This window comes from Hemicordylus capensis, chromosome 4, assembly GCF_027244095.1.
Source record: "Hemicordylus capensis ecotype Gifberg chromosome 4, rHemCap1.1.pri, whole genome shotgun sequence".
Taxonomy (NCBI): Eukaryota; Metazoa; Chordata; class Lepidosauria; order Squamata; family Cordylidae; genus Hemicordylus; species Hemicordylus capensis.
The window spans coordinates 76,823,369-76,851,177 of NC_069660.1; the positions used below are offsets into that span (position 1 = coordinate 76,823,369).

General features: G+C 42.7%; 1 protein-coding gene across 2 annotated transcripts; it reads right to left on the reverse strand.

Annotated features, from left to right (window-relative positions):
• Positions 1–198: 198 nt before the first annotated feature.
• Positions 199–27,330, reverse strand: MTCH1 (mitochondrial carrier 1). 2 transcript variants are annotated; one of them, XM_053243575.1, is made up of 12 exons: positions 27,111–27,330; positions 25,934–26,018; positions 22,549–22,655; positions 19,929–20,006; positions 17,830–17,887; positions 17,081–17,132; positions 13,459–13,518; positions 11,551–11,665; positions 10,644–10,691; positions 9,136–9,203; positions 8,248–8,323; positions 199–2,866 (listed from the first exon to the last, which is right to left on the reverse strand). In XM_053243575.1, the coding sequence occupies exons 1-12, from the start codon at positions 27,261–27,263 to the stop codon at positions 2,795–2,797; spliced, it is 972 nt and encodes a 323-aa protein (XP_053099550.1). In that variant the 5' UTR covers positions 27,264–27,330; the 3' UTR covers positions 199–2,794. The 2 variants fall into 2 exon arrangements, with proteins under 2 accessions (XP_053099550.1, XP_053099551.1); XM_053243576.1 differs by having other exon boundaries at positions 11,551–11,644; positions 27,111–27,328.
• Between the last annotated feature and the right edge of the window lie 479 nt (positions 27,331–27,809).

A 27,809-nucleotide genomic window follows, 5' to 3' on the forward strand; every position in this document is an offset into this window, starting at 1 on the left:
TAACTTGTGTAACTTTATTAATCTTTTATTTTATATTGTATCTATTTTATTAATGTTCTGAGCTGCCCCAAGCAGTAGTGTAGTGGAGAGGTGGGGCATAAATATTTTAAGTATATAATTATTATTTTTTAAAGTTAAGTGATTAGAGATTCACAATTATTGGGTTAGGACACAATATTAAAAGAAGTTCAACAGCAATCATTTCCCACAATTTTATTTCAGAATGAAGTTAAGCCATTTGGAATTAACTCGGTTACAAAAACAGACCATGCATTTACTGTTAATGAAAAACTATATCAAAGTGATGGCAAGAAGACAACTATCATTCCAGATACCACAGGAGCCACCATAACAAGTTTTCATCTCACACATGGGGGCATATATGCACTATAAGCTCTCCAGGGCATCAAGACACATTTATCAGCTTAAATGGCAACATCCAGAAGCAAGAGATCGGGAACAGCGAGCCTGGTAGACAAATGATGCCATTCCTTTGAGGAATTCCTGGAGCTCTCCAGATGCAAGGATGCCAAGCACAGATTCTTCCCGAGTCACCCAAGGACAGAGAGTAAGAAATCTGTAACATCTCACGCTTCACTGTATTCAGCAAGCAGACACCTCTTGCTTCACTGTATGCAACATTACACAATGAATGCACCTGCTTTTGACTCAGATAGCATTTCCAGGCTCTGTTGAAGCTAACACAAATGCATCAGGAATGACTGGCAACACATGCACATGACACGAAAAAACTAAAATGGTGAGCAGAGTGGAGCAAATCTATTTACAGAAGTACTAATACAGGTAGACCCTGGTGAGAACCTGTAAAGAGATTGCCTCCAACCCAATAATTGCATAAGGTGTCATTGGGCTTTAGACGCCATCTCTTCGATATCCCAAAGCTGAGTTGTCATTGCCTCTTCACCAACAACACACACATCTAATGCTTTTATTAAACAGTTAAGCCAACATATTCCAGATACCATTTTGTTGATTAGAAATACAGGCAAACCTCATATGTGGACGCTATATCCGCAGTTTCGCGTATTTGTAGATGTCTAATTGACGCCCGATTTCACTATCCACTAATATGAATGGGTTAAGAACCATGTATCCATGGTTCCTAGAGGGCTGGATGTGACCGCAGAGGTAATTTCCAGCAGCCATTTTGTCAGGAGGAGCCATTCTGTGACTAATTTCTTTCTTTCTTTAAAAAAACAAACATTTTCTTGTCATTTTTCACGGGGGGGGGGTGAGATGGGGAATTTGGTCCCGGGGGGGCATATTCCTGGAAAGAAGGACACCCACGGAGCACAGTAGGGAACATTTTCCCACACCAACACCCCCCCCTGCGTTTTTGCCCCTTCTTTGCCCATTTTCCAGCTTCCAGGAACCTGACCCCTCCCATCCCATAGAGTCAATGCCTCTGTGTCTGCAGTTTCAGCACCCATGGTCTGTCCCCCCCACCCACACAACCTGCAGATACCGAGCTTTGCCTGTAATATAGTTCACAAATGAATGACTTTTCTTATACAGTTATGACACACATGATGCAGCTGTATAAAGAAACAGAGCTGAAGCTATCTGGAAAATCGCATCTATCATCATAATGCGTTTGGTCCTTCTATGGCCCAGTTTGGGATCAATTCACATGATTAAATAGGTGTGGTGAGAATATGGGGTTAGTATACAGGTTTTTAGCCTGGGGTCCATGGAAAATCTTTGTGATGCTGAATTTAGTTTTCTTCCTGGTGAGCCAAAATAAAGTTCTTGAAAATTACTAATCTGAGCGCCCCCGCCCCCCACCCAATGGGGGAAAATATCTTATTAAAATATTATATAACTGGGGTTGGAAGTGACCATGGATAATACTTAAGGATCTGGGAAGTTTGTGGATACAAAATAATTAAGAATCCCTGGTTTAATAGATGGATAAAGTTAATGATAAAGTAGTTGCTTCACCAGAAAGGCAATTCCCCCTGCAGCAGTGGCCACATGGTATCCTACAGCAAAACTGCCAGAATGGAGTTAAATTAGCTACTCAGTGATACTCTTAAGATACTCCTTATGTCATCTTAGGAAACACATCACCCCCACCTCCAATTAGTGTTCAATATTTCACTTAGTGTTCAAAATCACTTAGTTAATGTATCAAGTGGATTTAAAGAACATCTCCCAAGAAAAATCCAGGTGGTAGAAGACAGATTGCCTGGAGAGGTTATGATAAACCAAGATTCAGGTTTATATATGACAATCTTAGGAATCTGACATGACTGTTACTTAGGACTCAGCAAGACCACAGAAAGCTAAGTCTGAAAGAAAGACAAACAGGGCAAGTATTTTTTAGTGTATAGGCTACCCAACAAGGAAGAGGCCAAAATTGCACTTAGCTTCTCCTGTCTGTCTGTCGAATGACGGCACCAAGGAGAGACTGTGGCCGACTCTGCTCATCTGGTTTAAGCAGCTCAGAGAGAAAGAAAGATGTAAACAACTTAAGAGTCATGTGTATGCCAAACCTGCAGAAGCCATAACCCTTTGCCATCCTTTTTTCAAAAAAGTATGCTGGACTGGCAAGGGGGGGAAAGGTTCTGCCCTGCTGCCCTATCTGACTGGGAAGACCACCTGGCATGTCAAGTCACCTTGGTGCACTCAGGAAACCGGTACAGCCAGCCCACTGGGGAGAAGATGCTACTGTTCTTTCACCTTTGACTTCAAAATTTAAAACAAATGTCAAAGCAGACTCTGAAGGGCTCTTCTACAAGAGTCTCAGTGTGCCTCTTTCTCCCAGATGAGGTCAATCAAAAAGGAGAGCTGCTGGTGTGGGTGCTCTACGAAAAAGCAGGCTGGAGCCTCTGAAGAGCTGGCCCTAGGAAAAGAAAGAAGAAGGTTTAGGGGGACTGCTTACAGAGATCTGTCCCCGAGAGTAGCCTCCCCAATGCTGCTAGAGTCGTAGTGGCCGCATGGATACTATGCACTGGGATGCTGAATACTGAAATCCCAGATTCAGAAGAAGGGATGCTTTAAGAGCATAAAGACTCATGTGACTCAATAAGGAAAAAAAGCCTTTCATGCAACTTGTAGTAGGCTGATGGACAAAAGCATAATGTGACTGCATTATGTGGTCTCTTAGAAGTGGGGAGAGGGAAGAAGCTAGTGTCCTGATTACACTGCAGAGATATAATTAAGCAGTTCATATTAAACCCACATTTTAACAGTGGCAACTAGTCTATCTACAACTCGCTTCTAGGGATGTGCAAAACATTTCAACTACAAAATGTTTTGACTAAAAATGGCCTGTTTTGAGTGTTTTGACTAGAAACTGAACACCCTCTTAAAAAGGACCTGTTTTGAGCTTGGAGCAGAAAAATTCTGTTTCAATCAAAATGTTTTGAACGCCATTTTGGAGGCCTGTTTTTCCTTTGCTGTTTGATTTTCTGGCACTGGCTTCCAATTGGTTTGCGATCTCCTTGCTTCTTGGTTGGCTTGCTATCATACAAATCAAATATTGTCATGGGCAACTGTGCCCCCATTGGCTGGCGTGAGGGAGGAGAGAGGGGAACACAAAAGGAGGGAAATTCAAAATGTATTCAAAGGGACTGGGAGACAGAGAGAGCCCTTATGTCTCTCTTGAAGAGGATACATCAGGAGAGGAGGAAGGTAGGTTTGATTTTGTGGTTTCCTTTTCTCAGCACTGAGTATAATATCCTGTGCTATTGAAGCTATAACTATCTGGTTTTGCAGGATCTACATTGACACAAAGGTAGAATGTGGGTGCCTGCCTTCCTTGAGTTGTGGCATGTTTTGTATATGAGATAGTGTTGTGGTGAGAATTGTAAAAGTGGCAGAGGAGTGAGTGAGAGAGAGAGAGATTTCTTCGTGATTGCTATGATGAGCTCCATGTCTGGCCTTGAGACTAACTGGTGCTTCACTCACTGCTCTGGAATTTGCATTGTAAGGTATATGCAGAAAATGTGGCTGAAGTTGCTCTAGTTGAGCTTATGGCTATGCTATGTTTGCTGCTAAGGGTGCTGCTGTGGCAGCTATTACAATGCTAGGAAATAAAGATGGAGTTATAATTGTGTGTGAGAGAACAACTTGTGCCAGTGATGTTACTGCAGTGCAGGCACTGTGGCTGGCAGTGGATTCTGGGTCAGTGATTATTTTTTGTCCATTTTTGGACTGTGTTTGAAATGTGTGTTCTGTGTTGGGAGGGACAGAGTCCCTTTTACTGTGTGCTTCTGCAGTGTTATTCAAGGCAGGGTTGCAAAATGCATTGCAAATTACAACACAAAATTTGTGTGTGCATTCTGAGGGCAGCTAACTAGTCATAAGGAACACTGGGGGAACTCAAAACACTCCACTGTTCCCCTAAGTGGGTTGTGTAGGGCATGATGGGTACTACCTGCTACCCAATCCACAAATCGCCACATGCAGGCGATTTGTAACAATTTTTTAACCTTTTCCCCAAACTCCCATAGGATCCTATGTTTCGCTGTTTCAGCCATTTTGAGCTCAAAACAAAAACGCGAAATTCGTTTTGTGTACATCCCTACTCTCTTCAGTAATTTTCAAGTCTCAGTCCTTTTGCCCTACCTAGGCTGCCTTTCCATACAGTTTATGAAATGAAAACCTTCCAAGGCTTCCAACCCAACACCCTGCTGGAAGATGTTTAGAGGCTTTTAAGAGCAGCAACAAAGCCTTAGCACATTTAAACACTTACTCACAGTAGGCATTAAATGTGTAAAGAATCAGCCATTTATAGTGACCAGCTCACAGACACTGCACTGTATTGCATTCTCAATAATATCTTCTACAGCTTTTGCACAAATGCTGCTTCACCAGAAATCAGCAACTTGGTCATCATGTTGGGGCTTTGAACCCTCCTTGAAGCTAATAAGAGACCCACACTGTTAATATTACCTTATTTGCACAAAACTTGAAAACAACTTGGAGCTTTCACTAGAAGAGCAGGTTCAAGAAGCTCAAAGGCCTGTATGCTAACAGAAGTTGTTGCAATGTACTGCTGTTTTTAAAAGCAACTGTCCTTACTTGTGTCTCATATCCTCAGAGAAAGGAAGCAACAAACCCCTACAAAACCTAGGGAAAGGAGCACAGACTGTCCTCCACATTGTAAAAGAAATAATGAACATGATATAATTAGCATGGAAATTTAACACTCAGAGGGGAAACTGTGTATAGCAGGTGTATAAAAAGGTGTACAAATTTAAACAAGTGTGTAAATTTGAAGAACTGCAGCTTAGCATTACAATCATGGCAAACTTTGAGAGAGAGAAGGAACAGTCCATTTTTAATTTTAAACAAAATAAAGCAAAGTTGAAAAGAAATGTAAAAGAATGTTGGGCAGTATCCAGACTAATTATCCAGTGATGGCAAACCATCACTGAAATCAATAAGTTAGTTATGGCTAATTTGTCCCACAAATTATTTGGGGTTTAGTCATAGTGGTGTGCATGGAACCGCCACGGTGCTTCGAGGTTAGGGTGTGTGTGTTCCTTTAAGGGCAGGGAAGGATGCACTTACCCCTCCCTCCCATGTGATGTGTGTGGCACACGCACAGTGGGCGCACACGCAGTCGCTGCTTCCAGCCAAGAACGGGGGAAGGAGCAGCAGGAAGGTATGCTGCCGCCCCAAGACGTTTCCTAAAAATGATGCGCTGGCAGGGGGAAAGCGGTGGGAGGGGTAAGTGCACCCTCCCCCACCCTTAAAGGAAGAACCCTCCCCGCCACTTGCCAGCGTCAAACCGTCGAGCCAGTGCCTGTGCAAACTGGTTCGGAGGCCTTTCGAATGGCTTTTGAACTGGTTTGTGCACATCACTATTAGTCAAAGGGATTGAGTCAACATGCGGCTCACAGGATTTCATTTATAGAAGAAAGAAAGAAAGAGGAAGAGGAGGTTGGATATAACCAAGGTAGGAACAGAATTCACAAACCAGGAACTTCTCATTTGTGTCTCCCACTTGACCCAACTTTAGGAATTCTGTGCACTATTTTACATAAACGGATGGCAGGGTGCCTCTGAGTACCAGTTGCAGGGGAGTAATGGCAGGAGAGAGGGCACGCCCTCAACTCCTGTCCGTGGCTTCCAGCGGCATCTGGTGGGCCACTGTGTGAAACAAGATGCTGGACTAGATGGGCCTTGGGCCTGATCCAGCAGGGCTGTTCTTATGTCTATCGTGCTATTCATTACAACTCTGAGTAGCTTACAAATAAAACACACAAAGTGTGCCATAAAACACTAAGGACAGATAACACACAAGAGGCAATAAAAACCACAAATGCAGCAACTAAACACATAGATACTAGGAAATAATTTAAACAGAGAACATAACTGAGAAATAAAAATGTTAAAACTCTTTTCCATAATGATTAAGGAAGCCATTCAGATCCCCCTAAGAAGGAAGTGCCATAACTCTGAGGCTACTGCCAAGGAGGCCCTGTCCCTGGTAACCATCAAACTGTCCCCAGCTAATGGCAGACTAGAAAGCAGGGCCTCAGTAGTAGCTCTCAGTGGTTGGACAGGCTGAAAACAATCCTTTATGTAGCTTAGTCCTAGATCATAGGGAGCCTTAAATGTTAAAACCAGCACTTTGAATTCAACCTAGAAGCCAACTGGCAACCAAGAAGCCAACTGGCAGCCATGAAGTGCAAATCCAGTTGATGCTGGATAGGTGTAATGTGCTCCAGCCAGTTTATCCTCACTAGTAAAGTTAGTGGCAGCATTATAAACCAACAGAAACTTCTGAATCATTTTCAGTGGCAGCCACATACAGGTGAAACTCGGAAAATTAGAATATCGTGCAAAAGTCCATTAATTTCAGTAATGCAAATTAAAAGGTGAGAGTGATATGAGACAGACGCATTACATGCAAAGCGAGATAAGTCAAGCCTTAATTTGTTATAATTGTGATGATCATGGCGTACAGCTCATGAAAACCCCAAATCCACAATCCCAGAAAATTAGAATATTACATGGAACCAAGAAGACAAGGATTGTAGAATAGAACAATATCGGACCTCTGAAAAGTATAAGCATGCATATGTATTCAGTACTTGGTCTGGGCCCCTTTTGCAGCAATTACTGCCTCAATGCGGCGTGGCATGGATGCTATCAGCCTGTGGCACTGATGAGGTGTTATGGAAGACCAGGATGCTTCATTAGCGGCCTTCAGCTCTTCTGCATTGTTTGGTCTCATGTCTCTCATCCTTCTCTTGGCAATGCCCCATAGATTCTCTATGGGGTCAGGTCAGGCGAGTTTGCTGGCCAATCAAGCACAGTACACGGTATACTTTTCAGAGGTCCAATATTGTTCTATTCTACAATCCTTGTCTTCTTGGTTCCATGTAATATTCTAATTTTCTGGGATTGTGGATTTGGGGTTTTCATGAGCTGTACGCCATGATCATCACAATTATAACAAATTAAGGCTTGACTTATCTCGCTTTGCATGTAATGCGTCTGTCTCATATCACTCTCACCTTTTAATTTGCATTACTGAAATTAATGGACTTTTGCACGATATTCTAATTTTCCGAGTTTCACCTGTAGAGTGCAGTTCTGTAGTCTAGCCTATTTCTAATCAATGTGTGGATAACTGTGGATGGATCCAATTCTTCCAGGTAGGGACACAATTGGCACCCCAGTTGGTAAAAAGCATTCCTGGCCACAGTAGTCACCTAGACATTCACCTGGATAGAAATGCTTCCGAGCTCCACAACTGTTCTTTCAGGGAGAGTGCAAACTTGTCCAAAGCAAGTCAAACTCCTCCACTTAGAACATTGGTATTCTATCCATACCACTTCTGTCAAGTCTAGATTTAGCTTGAACATGTTTGACCTCATCCATTTCAAAACTGCCTCCAAGCACCAGTCCAGAGTTTCAAACTGCCTCCCTAGGATTAGATGGCTGAAACCAGGAGGTAGAACAGAGTCTCATGTACATTTGGGTGACACTTCAGGAGAACCTCACCCACTGAAGTTCTGAAGAAGGAGAAGTTAAAGATGAGGAGAAAGAGTAAGGCAGAAAAAGGAAGGTGTTCTTTTGCAAGTTCAGCTACAGATTAAGCTAAGACAGGTTCACCTGAAGCTAGAATTCCTTTACTTCCACACTCAGGACAAGGAAGGCAACTTGTTAACAGGTAACACTGGTACAGGAGAAATTATGGTCAAGAAATAAGGCTACACCAGCTCTTTTTAATGCTATTCAAAAGTAAAGATTGCTGCTGCTCACCTGAGCACTGAGGTGTTTCCAGCAATGTATCCAAGAGGAAAACATGGGGGCATATGGAGGGAGGCCAGCAAGTAACCTACACAGCAAAGAGAGCCATTAAGGAGGGGAATATACAGAGCAGGAGAGAAACAACCAATAAATACACAGTACAAAGCATAAATGGGAACAAGTGTAGTCATTTGCATCCAGATGCTCTCCTTTATTCAATTACAACTGAAAACAAATGTTGTAGATGCTTTTGCTCTAGAAAGGCAGCTATAAGCAAGTGCAAATCATCATCCGAGAGTTCTTGAAACTGAGGATACTTGAAAAAAATGTTACAGTGAACCACAAACTACTTCTGTGTTAATGACACTGGACATGCATAGGTTTTGAAGACAGAGAAAGAAAGGCAGCATGTTTCATATTTGAGCCAGCGTGGTGTAGTGGCTAGAGTGCTGGACTAGGACCAGGGAGACCCGAGTTCAAATCCCCATTCAGCCACGATACTAGCTGCGTTACTCTGGGCTAGTCACTTCTCTCTCAGCCTAACCTACCTCACAGGGTTGTTGTGAGGGGAAACCTAAGTATGGGAAAGCATTTTCTATTGTTGTCACTGCTCTGGGCTCCTTGGAGGAAGAGCGGGATATTAAAAAATGTGTTGTTTTTTTTAAAAGTAAAATATTTATTGAGTTTCACAGCCAAACCATCCCCTTCTTCAGGGCTGTCCCTGAAGATTCGCTCCTCTCAGAACCCAGCAGCCTAAAAACCATGTTATTCATGTTCAAAGGGTTAAGATCTATAGTACACAAAACTATGAGTAGCTTTGCCAAGTAGGAACACATTTTCATTTAAGAAGTTAGACAGTATTAGGGTTGTGGGAGGTGGGGTGGGGGTAGAATCACATACCCACAGTTGTTTACTGCCATGAGATCACCCACAAGAAGAAAAGGGTATGTCAGCATGCTCACAGCAATCTGAAACAAAAGAAACATCTAACTATTGCATTCCTTTCTGCATTGCAAAGTTAAGAAGCAAGAAGGCTTCGTGCAACAAGAAAACTGGAAAAGACTAAAACATTTTGAGTGCTCAGTGAGAAAAATCTTCCATTAAAATTGCACAGAAAGAGCTGTATTTACTACTACTAAGAATATTTATATAATGTTTTTCAACAAAGTTCTCAAAGTCATTCACATAGAAAAATAAAGAAAATAAGATAAGATGTTTCCTTGCCCCAAAAGGACTCATAACCTAAAAAGAAACAAGGTGGAAACAGTAACATCCGCTGGATGGATGCTGGAGTTGGACAGGGACAGCTCCCCAAACCCTACAAATATAAGAGAATATACATTCTCTTATATTTACAAATATAAGAGAATCACCGCTTTAAAAAGGTTCCTCTTTGCTCAGCAGGGGTTAAGAAATGTAAGCCCCCTTTACAACAGAACCATCCACTTCTATTACAAAATGAATGTGGAGGGAGACCCACATAAAAGGATAAGCTATAATGACATCTGGCATTGATATGACAATAATGTCCACCCACATGTTGAAATATTAATCATGATTTTATTCAATTCTGGTTTGGCCGTATAGCAGTTGCTCAAACTCAAGGAGCACTTGGCTTGATCAAACAAGTTTTAGTAATATGGTCCAGGCCACTAATTTGCAGCTTCATAGGACTTCAATGCTAGAGCTGATGTTTGCAGCAGCACTTGCTTTGAGTTACCAGCCTGAACCACTGCACGGCAGGTCAGATTTTTAAAGGCCACCCCTTTTTTTAAAACCCCAACTTTTTCAGGCACAAGTGGGCAACCTACAATACAACCACCACTTGAGCAGAAGCAGGGGACTCAGTGAGTTTGTATATGGCAGGAAGTTAGGGCTGCACTCTTGCCTGCCTCTCTAGTACTGCAAGAGCACTCACTGAGCTGAGCAGAAGGAGACAGACTAGCAAGGAAAGGCATAGTGGGGTGGTAGTGAATGGATTATATCTACTGTGGTGTACAACAAAGTGGCATCATTTCGTACTTTGGACCTGACTCATGGCACACCTGCCAAAAAGAGACTGGCAATTATTGCTTTAAGTCATGGAATCAAAACCAGCGATTTAAACTTCCTAGATCTGAAGGGCCCCCAGACCACATGCTGCTAATCAACACACATACAAACATTTATTATTGTTTTATTGTTGAAAAAAGGGTTCTCATTGATATTCTAAACTGCCTTGGGATCTATGCATGAAAGCTGGTATCAAAATGAAACAAATGAATAAATGAAAACAAATATATGGAGATTGACCTAGAGCAGTGAAACACACAGATGCAGTACACACACCCCACCCCATCCCCACCCATAAGAAGCAACATATTCCCAGTCACCTGGCAATTTCACAACAGGAGCAACTGATTACATACCCCCATCACAAACTTGGTGTAACTCCGGATCACAGAAGCCTGGCTGAACTGAAAGGAAGAAACCAGAGGTGTCTGAGATCCAGGCCAGTACATGCATTAAGCAAGCATAGGAGGAATGCTGTATTTACCTGGATTCAAGACTAGGTTTTTTCCAAGTTCTTTGATATTAGAAATTGGGGGGGGGGGCTGTCATATTCAGAATGCTGTTCCTTTTGGGTAAATACAGGTATATTTAACCTCTATTTTTTAAGGGAGTCCTCTTAAATTCAGGATGGTCTTCTATTCGGGTAAATATGGGTACTAGATACCAACACTACTACTATGAAAATGAATAAAGAAACTGACAGAGGACTAGCCAGTTATATTCTGAGTCACGCAGGTAGCAACACAGTTTTAATCAGAGAAAAGACAACTGCTGAACTGAAGCCATTGTAATTAAAATTTCATCAGGAGGAAGGCCAAGACCATGGAGTCATTACATAATTATATGTAGCTCAGCCTGCCCTTCAAAAAAAAAAAAAAAAAACACAACCCACCAACATTTGGTCACACTCCACCCAGCTCACTATTTGAGCCCATGCCCAAGAGAGAACAGATTTTATGAACCACATTCATAAAGAATCTTGGTGGGGGAAACAGTTTGAGTGCTTTGATATTGATAAAAAATAACCATGTTATATTCAGATAACACACATCTTCAACCTAGATATGGTCAGAAGTTAAGGCTTCAAGTGATTCAGTGAATGTCATTTTCCCACCACACTTTTGCTGCTCAGAGGGATTATTTTTAGTTCAACTATTTATCAGCCTACTAAGGTCTTCAAACCCATATTAATCAGGCTCTAAGTCTCAGCAAAAAAGTTGAATATATATGAAGAAACAACTGTTTGGGAAAGCCACCACTCACATTGTCATCCACTACGTAGGTGTTGATGAAATGAGACAGAAGGTTGCAGCACCATAGAAAAACAACATCACCTAGGATATGAGGAAGTAAACCTCTGGAAAAGCAAAAATAAAGACTGGATGAAAAAAAAAAAACTCAAACAGTGTGGGAAATGAGATCATTCAGTCATCTAAGGTTAAACAAATGAACTTTGTACTTATCTAGATAACATCTGAAAGATACAAAATGCTGAATTACTAGAACAAAACCTTTGCCAAACCCATGAAGAATGATACAACATATCCAGTTTCATACAAAACCTGTTGTGCCTAAGGGGAAAGAGAACCCAGACCAAATATGAGTGAACTGAGTAGTTCTAAGTGAAATGCCAGCAGTTTGGCTTTAGAGGAAGAAACCATTATATTAATGAACCAGTTTAACTCAATACAAAATTAATGCAGATGATCATTTGCTAAGTAGTAACTTACATACAGTATGCACTGGGGCAGGACAGGATGAGTTATAGCAATAGCACTTACATTTATATACCGCTCTATAGCCGAAGCTCTCTAAGCGGTTTACAATGATTTAGCATATTGCCCCCAACATTCTGGGTACTCATTTTACCGACCTCGGAAGGATGGAAGGCTGAGTCAACCTTCCATTCTTATTGTAGCATCTGCCCGCTGAACAAGAATAATTTTATCCTATGATCACAGCTGTGCCAAAAAGCATCACATCAAGACCACTTGGAATAAGCACATGCGTTTTCTATCACACTACAAACAGAAGAAATGTTTTTTAAAGCCAGTAATGCATCTAGAAGCTCACACTTGTTCATGGCCCCATAATATCTCACTCTGGCCCGATTAATTATTGCTACTAAACATAACAGGTGACACTTCCTGGTTAACATGTCCTGCTCCTAATTGCATGCCAGTCCTAGAACTCACCAACTATTGGTATGGATGGTTAAACCCCTGTATGCCTTTTAGATCCTTGTTCCTCCAACCTCCAGTTTCTAGGCACCCCAATTTCTCAATAAAAGGCACCAACACCTCGGTTTTTTTACAGGATTATTTTTACACAGCAGTTATTGTTGCTCACATTAATACAATCAAATGCATGTTTTAGCAAGCCAACTGATGTGGTATCTTCCTTACAAGCACATGCCCCTGTCATATTTTTAAGATTGATTTCTTGCTGATAACCAGCACTGATCATTCAGTGATTCAAGCTAGGACGGAAATCTGCACCATGAAAGACCAGAAAACTTGAGTTTTGCTCCATCTCTAGTCCATCTCTTTAACGGCTTATGGGATGACTAAAAAGGAAGTCATCTCATAAGCCATTCAACAATGACTGCACAGATTAGTTCTAGCCACCTCAGCGATGATTTAAAATAATCACAGATAAAGTGAGATTCCATAATCTCCTTATCACTGTTTTGACTCAATTAGTCCTAGAAATTCTCGCTGCTTAAATAAGAAGTTTTGCACTCCTTCCAGAAAATGCCGGAGGCACCCTAAACGCAGGGAGGGGCTCCAGTGCCAAGGAGCAGTCAGTAAGACAGCATTAAATGTTCTGATAATTGAAAGAAAGAACCCAAAAATCCAAAGAATACAATGAGCTTACCATGATGGACAGGAGACATTCAGGGATCTCCACGCTCTGTGTAACTATGCAAAGTTTTAGAATTCCAGAAGACTCTCCAATTGGACAGAAGCTCATCCAATAAACTATCAGATAAACAATGTTGATTGCTAAGGTGAACAACAGGGAGTGCTTACAGAACCTCTTTGTCCATTAGCAGATGTTGGTTTGGGATAACTGATTAATTTTTTCTTGAAGGAATTATGCTTGATCATGAAAAGCAGTGCAGATTCACATTAAATGATATGTGCTAGCAATTTAGATAGACTCACGTACACAAAGAATCCAAAGAATCCTTCTTCTTTCAAAATTGTACCAATGGAGCTAAACACACCCCTGCATTGAGAAAAGATTACAATTAGGCTCAGGGGAAGGTTCTTTTCAGTCTCCAGATTACTGCAGTTGCTAACAATATGCTTCAACATGAGAAAAGAGTATGATCAGCATTTCCTGGGAATAATCTAACTGCAAGTTCAGCATTATTAACAGTTATTAGTACAATAATCCTATTACATGGAGGAGCAAGAGATGCAAGGAGCACCCCAAAGCTTTTTTTACTCTTGAAATATTTGGTAGCTCTAAGTAGATCAAGGTGAGCTAGAAGTGTGTTAAGTGTGGTGACACAGAACGATTTACTGGTAGGATTCTGATCAGTGGTCCTTAATGAGCGATATCAAGGCCTATTCACACAGAGTAATGTTTTTAGCATGTCTCTGCTAAGAAAGGCCATTCTCCCTTCTTAAGAAAAATATGCTAAAGATAAAGCTTAAGCATAGTTGCAGTCATTTAGACCAAACACTGCTCACATCTTGTTCTGAAATCATTTGCAAAGAAAGCCTAGCTAGTGATTACTTTCCTGGGGCTGCTATGAAGAATCACACTTTCCAGCTGACCCCTAGGATGTATGCATTGCATACCTTGGGTTGGCACCCTTAGTGCTGCACTTAGCATATATCAAAGAGTTGTATAGCACAGTTCTGGGCATTCAACTCTGCAGCAACACTGCAGAATCCACCTAGGACAGTGGTTCCTAGCCTGGGCTCCTCCAGATGTTACTGAACTGCAACTCCCATCAACATCTGGAGGACCCTGTTAATGGAACTGGCCATGGGGTGTGTGGACAGCATCCCCAATGTTCGGGCTGTGTGGGGAATTAGCTGTTAAAGGGGTCAGCTCCATCAGTTTTAATTTGTGCATGCATTTGGACTCAAGAAATGACTGGACTGAGGCAGGATTTAGTTTCAAAATTAAAAAGACACATTTGAGAGAGTGGGGGTACAGGAAGAGAATTGTGTGGAGAAAGCAATAAACACGTTTGTAAGCAAATTAACTACAATGAGGCGTTTCTAGCTTAAAAAGCAATAAAGTATATTTCTAAATAAGCCAACTGCAATGAGGCGTTTTAGCTTAAGGTCTAATTGTGTACGTTTCCCAGGAGGACAAGAGAAAGAGACTCGGGGTGGGGGTGGGGTAGGTAGGTGGGTTTGCATTTAAGAAAGTAGAGCAGAGACAGTTTCGGGGCCCAAGGAGAGGTGAAGGCTCATATTCACCTGACCTCGACAAGATTTCTGGGCTGCAGAATCTTGCTCCTCAGCGTGACGGGAAGCAGGAGGGGTGTAGAGGTTAATAGGGGGAGAAGTGCCCATGAGAATGGCTTTTCCGTAGGTCCAGCTTCCTATAGATGCAAGGCAAGCTGGACGGATTGGCACAAGGACTGATCCAGATGATGATTTCAAGCTCTTTGTAGGTTTCAAGAAAGCACATGGAATGCTCAGTGGGGTCCCAAGCATAGCATAAGAGGGAGTGCAGAGGTGGCTGGGTGGAATCTCGAGTGCAGCACAAGAGAGTGCTTGTTGCAATGAAGTCCCAAGGATAACACAGGGTGGAGTATACAAGGAAGCACACAGGGCCATGGAACTGGGGATACTTATATCCTAAAATGTGCCTTGAGGGAACATTCCTATTGTCATGCTTTGCTGTCTAGAATTGTCCAGGTGGACCTGCGCAGAATGCATTGTTACTGATGGTTCTTCCTGGGTGTGACAATGTGGGGTTTGCCTTCTGTATGCAAGGCTGATTGTGATGAAAATCAGAGTATGCAGGTGTGTGAATACTTTGGGGCTCTTTACCTTGGAAAAAAGGCGACTAAGGGGAGACATGATCAAAGTGTATAAAATTATGCATGGCGTGGAGATGGTAGACAGAGAGAAATTTTTCGCCCTCTTTCACAACACTAGAACCAGGGGTCACCCCATGAAACTGAAGGTTGGGAAATTTAGGACTGACAAGGGGAAGTACTTTTTCCACACAGCACAGAATTCCTTGCCATGGGATGTGGTGAGGGCCACCAGCTTGGATGGCTTTAAAAGGGGCTTAGACAGATTCATGGTGGAAAGGTCTATCAATGGCTACTAGTCTGGTGGCTGTGGGCTATCTCCAGCCTCAGAGGCATGATGCCTCTCAATACCAGTTGCAGGGGAGCAACAGCAGGAAAGAGGGCAGACACATACCTCTTGTCTTTAGGCTCCCCAGAGGCATCTGGTGGGCCACTGTGTGAAACAGGATGAGGCTGGACTAGATGGGCCTTGTGCCTAATCCAGCAGGGTTGTTCTTATGTGAAAGAATATCCGTACTGGGAAGGGCTCTCCAGTAATCCTATCAATTATTTCAATGACTACACCTCTGTGTCTACGTCACTGACTCATCTCCTTTGTGATGGGTAGGACATTACATCACCACCTTATCTGCTTTCCCCCTGCTTGGCATAATCAGTTCCTTAATGTGTTGTTATTTCCTGTGGGAGGATGAGGGGAGTTTAGAGTTCACTTCTGAGTGACCTCGAGAGTAAACACGCTATAGTTTAGGGATGTGCACGGAACCGGCAGGGGCCAGTTTGAAGGTGGGGGGCGGGGGGGTACACCTTTAAGGGCAGGGGAGGGTGCACTTATCCCTCCTGCCACATTTCCCCCGCTGTTGCTGCACTTTAAAAGGGTCCAGTGGGGTGGTAGCCACGCCACGGTACCACCGTGCCGCCCCGTTCCCTCATCAGACCGGAAGTGACAGGTTTCAAGAGAGGCTGCAACCTGTAGGTTGCAAGAGAACATATGGAATGGGAATCACTGACCTAGAGCATTCACAGCTGAATGACTGATTGTCTGCAGAAAGGTAAATCGTGCACCAGTATAAGAAATGTTGTGGCAACTAGTAGTCTAATTCAGGGATGCCTGCCAAAGGCGGCTAATGCACTAACATGAGTACTTGGGAAGCTAATCAGCATTCCATGGTTTGAAGGTTAAGCATCTGTTGCATGGGTCCTTTGTTCAATATGCTTCCTGCTTACCATCTTCTTTCTCTGGCCTTCCCTTTGCGATTGGTAGACATGTGGGTGCCAGTGAGGAAGATCTGGAGCAGTACTGTCCCTTGTGCATCTGCTCATGCTGAAAGGACTATTTGCAGAACAGCTCTTGGCATTTGGTACTTACGGTCACAAGCAAGGGGTGTGCACATGTCCCCTGGTCCTGTGAGCAAGACTGTGCTTCGTGTTGACCCTCCCCTGCAATGACTGCTCACCACCCACTTCAAATTTGTGCAAAGCTCCGTACGTTTGTGACTGACCAGCAAAGTTGCACTAGCCTGAGTTTTGTCACAGGTGCAAAAACATGATTCATGACACTGCATTGATGTTAGCAGCTCATTTTGTAAAGAAATTGGAAAGGTTAACACGCCTGGAACAGTATTGGTACAATAGATATGTAATGGTAAAGACATAGTGGATCACTGGATGAACTCTAAACTGAGTGAATGCTGATGCTCCTCTGTTTACACTGAGCAAGGAGTACAGCTAAGATTCCTTGCTAGTAATCTAAGGTCCAACTCTACAATGCCAACAGAATCTCACCTATATTTAACTTCCCGTCCTACAAATTGGACCATACAACGCATAGAGATTACTGTGGAGAAGAAAGAGAGATGAGAGATGACAAAAACAACCTAGTTTCATCATTGGATACAGATCCACAAAGGTAGCACATTAAACATGAACGCCACTCCCCAAAATGCCAGCATCCCACCAGCTACGGTTCTACACTCAGAATCCACAACAGAAGCATAAAAGCCTACTTAAGCATCCTTTCATAACAGCAAAATTGAAGAGCTGAGTGGCAACGTAAAGACTAACAAACGCATTGTAGCATAAGCATTCATGAACTAGAACACATTTTGTCAGATGCTATCTTCAGTTGTCAGGTGTATGCATTTTATATATTACACATACACACAGGTACAAAGAAAAAAGTTTGCAAAGGAGCTAAAAGGCCAGGAAAGGGAGATGAAAGTAGTAGGACTGTGACATTTCTATGCTGACCCACTCACACACATGGACAGAGTTACCCATTCAAAACAATAATCGGCAATATTATCTTTCTTGCTGTGCTAGTTTAACACCTAGCAAGGGATATTTGTTTTCTGTAGTAGGAAAGAACCTAAATGATTCAAGCTCAGACTCAGGAATACAACTATCTTCCCCAATCTTGTCAAACACAATTGCCTTCCAGTAATGAAATAAAAATGAATCTTATTTACCTATAAGATTTATATTCAAGCAAAGAGAGCGCGCGAGCACAAATGAGAGCAGACCATTCAACTCACCATGAAATGGATGAGAGATAACCCGAGCAACACACTGCATCAACATCTCATGGGAGGTCTGTTAAAATATAAATAGAGCACGTTGTGAAACCCCTTCTGTGATATGGACATCACCTGACTGTACTTGATCCCTCAGTCAGTAGGTTAGATAGGAAAACTGATTATTTTAAGCGAAAATATATCAAATTACTTATGTTTTTATGGTCAATTGATTTTAATATGTTAATGTGATTTTATGGAATTTTATTGTATTAACTTTTATAAACCACCTTGGGATGAGTTTTATAAAAGATGGTACATAAAACTGAATGAATGACTAAATAAATAAATGATATATTTCAAAGTGCAAACACTACTTAGACTACACCACATACAACAATTTCCAGTTCACTTTTACGTCACTCCCTGTCTCCTACAGAGTCTCATGCCAAATGAAACTGTGAAGCTGAACTCTTAACAGGAAGCCAAAGGAAAAAGGCCAGCTTTGCTTCCTGTGAAGAATTAAGCTGCAGATGTGCAAGGAGTTAAGATGGAAGACAAACACTGGTTTTCTTTGAAAAGCTTTCCAAGCCTGCTAGATTAAATATGTTGGAAGATACTTTCCAGTTCTTAGATATTCTTAAGCTATACCATTTCTTAATTTCTGGAATGACGGAAGGAGCCAAATACAAATTCAGAAACCAGACTGAACATATAGTTGCATTTTCCTAAAAAAACATACAAGCATGTTTAGCAGTCTGGGGAGTATTAACCACAGGAAAATGTCTTTGTAGTATGTTTATTTACTATTTGAGTAGCTTGGTAGTGGCAAGCACGTGTGTCCACGTTATCACTCCTACAGGTTTCCCCACCTTCTCAAGTTAGCTTGAGCTAACTTGATTTTTCAAACCATATTCAAACCTTGGCTTTTCAAATCATATTTAGCCTCAAAGGAAGAGAAAGATTAATTTTCACATGGAACTTCCTAGGTTTATTCCTTAAAATCTACTTCTCCTTTTCATCTTCAGGAAATGGCACTCATTCTCTAAATGCCTGCCTACAGGCAGTAATGGGCTGGATGAGGGATAACAAATTGAAGTTGAATCCAAGCAAGACGGAGGTGCTCATTGTGGGGGCTCAGAATCTGAAGGGTGAGTTAGATCTTCCTGTGCTGGATGGGGTTACACTCCCCCAGAAGGAACAGGTGCGCAGCTTGGGAGTACTCCTGGGCCCAGGCCTCACCCTGGTATCTCAGGTGGAGGCCATGGCCAGGAGTGCTTTCTATCAGCTTCGGCTGATTCGACAGCTGCGCCCATTCCTTGAAGAGGATGACCTCAAAACAGTGGTGCATCAGCTGGTAACCTCCCGGCTTGACTATTGCAATGTGCTCTACGTGGGGCTGCCTTTGTACATAGTCCAGAAACTTCAGTTAGTTCAGAATGCAGCAGCCAGATTGGTCTCTGGGGCAACCCGGAGAGACCATATAATGCCTGTTTTGAAACAGTTACACTGGCTGCGGATATGTTTCCAGGCAAAATACAAAGTGCTGGTTATTACCTTTAAAGCCCTGAACGGCTTGGGTCCGAGATATCTTAGAGAGCGCCTTCTTTTACATGATCCCCACCGCACATTAAAGTCATCTGCGGAGGTCTGTCTCCAGTTACCACCAGTTCGTTTGGTGGCGACTCAGAGGCGGGCCTTCTCTGTAGCTGCTCCTGGGCTGTGGAATGCACTCCCGGCAGAAATTTGTAATCTTAATTCTTTACTGACATTCAAGAGAGCCCTTAAAACCCATCTGTTTGGCCTGGCCTTTCAGGGTTTTTAATTTGTTTTAATTGTTTTAATGTTAATCTGGTTTTCAGGGTTTTACTTGTTTTGATAGTTTAATTGTTTTTAAGACGTTTTTAAATTGGTGTTTATATTTGTATTTCTGTTTTAATTGTTTTTAATGATTTCTGTTTTTAATTGTAAACCACCCTGAGCCAGCTCGGAAGGGCGGTATAAAAATCGAATAAATAAATAAATAAATAAATAAGACGTAAAGCTACTAGATGGAGTTGTTCTCATCAAACACACTAGGTAAAAAAGGAAGCAAAGAGAAACTACTCAGCAGGCTCCACCTCTTTCACAACTTTCGTGAGGGAAGTTTTCACATCATCCTTATTAGAAACATGCTCCATATCCTCCAAAGGAAAGGCCTAGGACATGAAAAAGAAAAGACACATATTAACTAGACAGCTTTCTACGATTAGCAATAGCACCTGATGTAACACTGAGACTGCCCCCTGCTCCCCCAAGACTCCATCCCCATAACAGATAAGTAACATAGCTAGGTAGAGGACGAACAAGTTTCATGTCAGTACCTCAGGGTGGTGTAGGTGGGACGGGACTACCCAACTGTATATTTATAAGAACCCTGTGAAACGCTTTAGACACTGTGTTTTAGTCACTGGGCTTTGTTCAAGCCTACCCATCCAGCTACGATGTAGAGGAGCTATAGTCCTATGGTAAAGTACATGGTTTACATGCATAAGGTCCCATGAATCTCTAGGCAGGACTGAAAAAGAGCTATCTGACACCCCAGAGAACCACTGCCAGTCAATGCAGATAATACGGAGCTAGATGGACCAATCAATATAAGACAGCTTCATATGTTCATAGCAGGGCAGTTATTTGAACCCACGCTTATGTTCACTTCTCCTTCCCACCTACATTTTCTTCTCCTCTCCCCATGGTATTGCTGCATGGGTGTGTGGTAGTGACGGGGGGGGGGGGAGAAAATGGAGAAGGAAGGCAACACATGCTTTTGAAACTCTCAGCACGGAAGCATGCATGTGCCCCTTGCTCATCACCCAGGGTCTGAAGCAGCACTCAACAGCGTGAGAAAGTCTGCCCCATAAGCTCTGAAGGCGCATGCATGAGCTCTCTCTCTCTCCCTCTACCAGAAGGAAGAGAGGGAGGTGGCAGCTTGCACAGACTCCCTAAACTTACAATTGAATCAGGCCGTGCTGAGCTGCCTTACTTTCCACAGCTTTCCTGTACACAGCGGGAGGGAATGGAGTGGAAGGCAGCCAACTCATCTTGGCAGGAGAGAGAGAAGCACTCCTCCCATCCTTAATGAGGAGCTGTCACTGAAGATTAGGAACATGAAATCAACAGCCCCACTGTCAAAGGCTGAACAGGCCAAGAAGTGTCAAACTAACACACTTTCACAGGAAATAAGAGGCCACTAAGAGAGGATCAGCACCTCATTATTTTAGTGTGTATGAAGGAATTCAGACATTCTTCAAGCAGCCCTATGGTGACTTAATAATCAATTAGTTTAAAATATGGTCCAGGAGGGCCATCAGTTTTTTGTGATGGTTAAGAATGTTGAGGATTCCAGAAATCATTCATAGCATTAAAAAAAAATTAAAGACATTCTTAGAGAGGCTTTGTTTGTTTACCATGAGATGCTGCAGTTGTTGGAGCTCAGTGTCTGTACAAAGATTTGCTGCCTTTGACTGAAGGAAAGAGGCCATGCTGCTGCTGTCTGAAGTTCAGGCCCTTTCTTCCCCCAGTGAATGCAGGCTGTCAGCTGAGACTTCAGTTAACATAAAGTGGCGATTCAAAAATGTTTAAAAACTTAAGAGTGTAATCTTCACTACTTTTGAAGTAAGAACTACTTTGGCTAAAAAACTCCAACATAAGAGTCATTTCCCACCACACTGACCTCCACTCAGTACAGCGCTTTTCCCAGCACCAGGGGGACATGAGGGCTCTTTAAACGTAGCCCTGTCAAGCCCCAACACCACCTTGAAAAGTGCACATGGAGTGCTGGGAGTTGTAGTCCTTTCCAGCGCTTTCCCCGTAGGGCTCTATGGAGAAAGTGCTGGGAAGGACTTCACTTCCCAAGTTCTGTGTGCAACTTCCAAGATGACACTGGGGCACAAGAACTCCCTTTCCCTTAAAGGAACCCCACCAGTGCTGGGGAAAGTACAGTACTGTACAATTGAAACAGTCGCCTCCACACAGTGCCTAGGGGACTGTGCACAGTATTCAGCTTTGCAATTAGTCAGGGAGCTGTACCTAGGGTTGGTGGGAGCTGCCACTGGCTCCTGGGGCTTGCAATGAAGAACCGAGACAGAGCCATTCACTAGGGATGTGCATGAAGGAGGTCCAGAAAAGGACCTCCGAACCGGTCTGGTGGTGGGGTGTGTGTTTACATTTAAGGAGCCCCTGGTGGCGCAGTGGTAAAACTGCCGCCCTGTAACCAGAAGGTTAAAAGTTCGATCCTGACCAAGGGGCTCAAGGTTGACTCAGCCTTCCATCCTTCCGAGGTCGCTAAAATAAGTACCCAGAATGTTGGGGGCAATATGCTAAAATCATTGTAAACCGCTTAGAGAGCTCCAGCTATAGAGCGGTATATAAATGTAAGTGCTATTGCTATTGCTAAGGAGCAGGGAGGGTGCTCTTACCCCCTGTGTTTCCCCCACCAGCCACTTCTGGTCTGACGCACACCAGCCACTTCCAGCCTGACGCTGACCAGGGTGGGAAGAGGGCGTGCTGCCACCTGTGCTAGCGATTTTGCAGACAGCGCTGGCAGGGGAAATGAGGCAGGGGTGGTGGTGTTAAGAGCACCCTCCCTGCTCCTTAAACTTAACCACCACCACCCTGCCGAACCAGCCATCTGCCAGTTTGTGCACATCCCTACCATTCACAACTAGCCTTCAATATACAATTTAGAAACTTATATCTCACCTTCTTTACTCGTCCACGGGTTATAGTGGATAATGTACTAGAGATGATTCGAGGAGTGAGGCCACGAAAAAGGCCTTTTTTCCCATCCACTTCCACGATGTGTCTGGCTAGGAAATAAAAGATGGTGGTGTCATTCCATCATCTGTCTTCAGGAGCAGCTCCAGCTTTCAGCTGACTAAATATTTACCTGAAATAATACATATCTCAGGGCATTAGACTGTCCACTAAGATGGAAGATATCATTTTAAAATGCGAAAAACTCTAGCATTTTCAACTAACCTTGCACTAGATTTTATCAGGTTAGGTCAGAGGCTGGATTCCTTTAACTTGTGCATATTTGTGCTGCCTCTTTCCATCCCAAAGGGTTCAGATAATAATCTGCAAAATGTTTTGAAAGGACTTGCATTGAGCCTATACTGATATGAGCAGGAATTGCAAGACAGAAAAGGAAAAATTCAAATGTGCCCCAAGTAAAATATTTAATACTAGCTGGGCCAGGCGCAGAGCATCTGTGCCTCTAGCAGGGTGGATTTGATTTAAATCAAACTGATTTAAATCACGATTTAAATCACTAGCAGGGTGGATAAAAATCAATGATTTTTTTAAAAAAATCAAAAAAATCCAATTTAAATAAAAAAAATCCAATTTAAATCAAAAAAATCTGATTTTTTTATTTTTTTAAAAAAATCATTGATTTTTATCCACCCTGCTAGTGATTTAAATCATGATTTAAATCGTGATTTAAATCAGTTTGATTTAAATCAAATCCACCCTGGCCTCTAGTTCTCCCTCATTCCCCACCCCGCGCTGCTGCTGCTTCTCCCGCCCCCGTTGCTCTTACTTTTGGTGCTGCTGCCACTAGGTCATCCTTCCTTTTGGCCGGCAGGTGGGTGGGAGAAGGAGTGCACTGCCCTCTCCACCGCCCACTCGCCAGTTTTGCCCATCCGCCACCACCTTCTTCTGCCCAACGGCCAGGCCAACCTTCCTTTTAGCCGGCTGGTGGGCCGGAGAGAGAGGCTGTGCTGCCCTCTCCGCTGCCCATCCACCGCAGTAGTTTTCCCATCTAACCGCTGCTGCCGCCTTCTTCCTCCATCTCCCCACCCACCTGTCGCCACTGTTTTCTCTGCCTGGTGGTGGCCAGCCACCACCATTCACCACCGTTTCCCCCCTGCCCGCTGCCGCCACCATTTTCTCCCCCCACCGGTACCCGTCGCTATCTGGCAGCTGCTTGCGAACTCTTGCGAGCTGCCACACATGAGATTAGCCACAGGCACGCCTTAGAGAAAAATATATAAAGAAAATAATGCTTAACTTCCTCTACTCTTTTACTACGGTAATAAGACTGTTTCTACTTTTTCAAGTCTTAGATTGTTGTAAAGCAGGGTGGATTTGATTTAAATCAAACTGATTTAAATCACGATTTAAATCACTAGCAGGGTGGATAAAAATCAATGATTTTTTTTAAAAATCAAAAAAATCAGATTTTTTTGATTTAAATCAGATTTTTTTGATTTAAATCGGATTTTTTTGATTTAAAAAAAAAATCATTGATTTTTATCCACCCTGCTAGTGATTTAAATCGTGATTTAAATCAGTTTGATTTAAATCAAATCCACCCTGTTGTAAAGCAATGGCTGTTTTTTTAAGCAATGACTATTCTCTAGTTATGCATTTTATTTCAGGAGTATGAAAGACTGAATGCTAATATTATGCTAAGAAACTGAAGCTAACAATACAGAACCCCTCACAAACCAAAAAAATGTTTGCAGAGAAACAGATCTGCATGCAATCTTCCTTAAACAAATACACTTTTTAACCCTTTGCGTGATCAAATGAATGATTATTGTATGAACCATGACAATCAGAAAGCAATACAACAAGATGTATACACCTGTTCCTTTTAAAAGATCCTCCACCTTTTGCAAAAGAGATTGATAGGGATATGCATGAATCATGACACATTCCCCGCACCTTTAACTGAGGGAAGAGTAGGTCCATACCTGCTCCTCCTCCACTCGCCACTACAGGAAGTTTGAGGTGTTCCCTCCAGCTAAGATCACTCACCACAAGGGCATCTCCCAGCTGCCCTCATGCGATGCCAGCATGCACATGGCCTCTGAGCTTGTGTGGAGGCCATGTGTGTGCTGGCGTCACACAAGGGCAGTGGGGAGACGTCCAGCCATGAGTTCTTAGCTGGTGGGGAGCGCCTCCAAACTTCCTGTGGCAGTGAGCAGAGGAGCAGGAGGTATGGACCTCCTCTCCCGCCATTAAAGGTGCAGGGAATGTGCCAAGATTCAGAGCTCGAATAGCGTTTCATGCACATCCCTAGAGATTGATACTTTTTCCTTTAAAGTAGTACCAAACTGAATGGCCCTTTAGTTAATATCCATTGATTGTACAAAATATATGAGTTCCCTGTCCATCTAACTGATGCCTTAAAGACAAGAAATCTGTATGCATGGAATGCAAAATATTTTTATGGCATGATCCTCACATATCATTCGAACTGTGCTTTTTATAACATGCATGGTTTTTTTAAAAAAACCAATGAACATCACAAATTGTTGCACAGATCATAGCAGTGTTCCCCATCTCTGTTACAAAACTCACTGGCACTATAAATGGGATACAGGACAACAATTGCCTGTAAGATGCAAAAATGAGGACAATCTACAGAAAATGGCATGCAACTGAAAGTAACTGGTATACTCTACAATTTTAGCTCACATTCATCCTCACTCCCCTGACATCTTTATGCTTTTGTTTTAACATTTTAATCAGATTTGTTTTATATTTTTAGCTTAAGGTTTTAATTGTGTCTTTTTTACAATCTTGTTTTTTAAATTTTGCTGTAAATCACCTTGAGATTGTTTTAATGAAAGGCAGTATATAAATTTAACAATAAACAAACAAACAAACAAACAAACGACCATTTAATAATTCCAACAAAGTAATAGAAGAAAAGTTTTTAAAATTATGTACTAATTATCTATGTTTCTATAAAAAACAATGGCCAATATCCATCCAAACACAACTCTCATGCTGTTAACACTGCACTGATCCTAAGAGGGAAGGGTGGTTTTTGTCAATCTCTCTTTCCTCTCAAAGTCCACTGTGACTCCCATGAATATGTTCCCTAGGGCTTCACAACCCTCAGGGACATATTTTCATGAATCACAGTCTGCTTCAGAGGAAAGGGGGAATTGATTAAAATTGCCCCTCCCCTGGAGTGCACATGCAGTATCACTGCACGACTGCTTTGTTAGTCTGGATATTGGCAAATATTTTACAGAGAAACTGCATATATCCAACTGGTAGCTTATCAGAATAACTTTAGCACTACATTACTGTTGACTTGCTTAGGTTATTATAGTTACATGCTCACCATATGTAAAAAAGCCAGGTAGATAAAGTACTTTTCTCCCCAACAAGTTTCTTCCAATGGTTGGAGGTAAAGGTTCATGTCCGACCTTTAAAAGAAATACCAATCAGGTGACATCTGTTCCTTGTAGATATCCCCCACAAGCTCATGATCTGTACGCATAAGTGTATGTCCTAAAAAGGAGTTTTTCCATTTGCTCTCAGTTGCACAGTTCTTGCTATACTAGTTTCCCCCAAGCCTTTATGTAATTAACAGTCCCCTTTATCCACAGCATAGAGACACATTATTCATTCCACCAGATTTTCCTTGCCAAGGACAGGGGCCCACCCAGACAGCTTAGTGAACTCGGGCACCCCTCATATTCAGTCGCCTTTTCTTATCTTAGATGGTTAAGTTACACCTATGCCAGCATTCCATTTCTGCTCTTGGATTTATTTATTTTTTTGTAATTCGCTCTCACACACTTCTGTTCTTGGATTATTATTATTATTATATTATTATTATTGCAGTTCTCTCCCTCTCTTACACACACTCTCTCTTTATAAGATCATCCAATAGCAGGCAGACACTCTTGCCTGCCATTCCAAGTGACTAAGACGGAGATGTATAAAAGTCATATATTGCAAAAAACAATTAGAAATATGTATTGATAATCAGTAGGACAATAGTAAGATAATTTCTTATTTCTTACAATGGTAAGAAAATTAGTAATTGAACCAAACATAACAATTCAAAATGAAACATGAATAATAACATGTATAATAATGGTTAAGACATCTAGAGGAGATGTCTCCTGCTTAACCTTAACAGACGCACTGAATTCCGTGCCACAAAATTGCAAAATGGAGCCCTAATCAGAGATAGCCTCAGCAAAAAAGAGACATGCAGATTGCATCGACTGTTCTAGGGATGCCCTAGGTAGGACATATCCCAAAATAAGCAACCGCAGCTGAAATCTTACGATTCTAGGGCTCAGCCCCATAACTCTTGAATGCTTGGGGACGACAGTGTATAGCTGCCCGCATATCCAAATAAAAGCTCCGATAGCCCAAAGCCTGCTCACCCTGAAAGCTTAGGAGGAAAACCCTGTAAGCCACACTGGCCCCATGGGATAAAGTCAGATATAAGTCAAGTAAGTTTAAAACCAAAACCAATAAACTGGCATCTGGCGCAGCCACACCTGCATCAGGAGCTTCACATAGAGTAGCGGATGGCTCAGTGCCGTGAAACCGGCACTTAACGTCACGAAGAGAGCGTCCGCCCCCTCCGCCGGTCCCATTCCCGGCCCATCAGCGGGAGGGGGCACCCGGGGACCCACGGCTACAGCCGCCATCCCCTCTCCCCAGTCCCCACGCAACAAGGTTACACACTTCCGGGTGCAACTGCCAGTCCCAGTCACATGACCAGATCCGCCGGGTCATGGGACATATACGTCATCACGTCTGCCAAGGGGCCGTGCAGCGTTTTCGGCGAAGGGAGAGGGAATGCTCGCGCGTGCTTTTGGACGATACCATTGTGCCTGGGAGGGGAGGGGGAGAGCATGCGGGAAGCTAGACGTACGGGATTGCTGATTCTCTTTCTCCAGCCTGTTTTTTCTTGGAGTTATTGTGAAGACTCCACCAACCTTAAAATGTTGGATTCCCCTGTGTGTTAGTGTGGGGGTGTCGCTGTGAGTCGCGCCTTTATGTTAGCAGTGGGAAATAACAAATAAGCACGAGCAATACTGCAGCACCACTCCACTCCACGCCTTCCTGATTGATTTGGGTTCGGTTTTCCCCGGTTTTTCTACACCGTGGAAAGCGGAGACGCAAAGCATCTGCGTGAAAGTGAATTGAGTGCAACGTACTGGCTTTGTATTGTGCAGGGGTCGTAGGTTTCC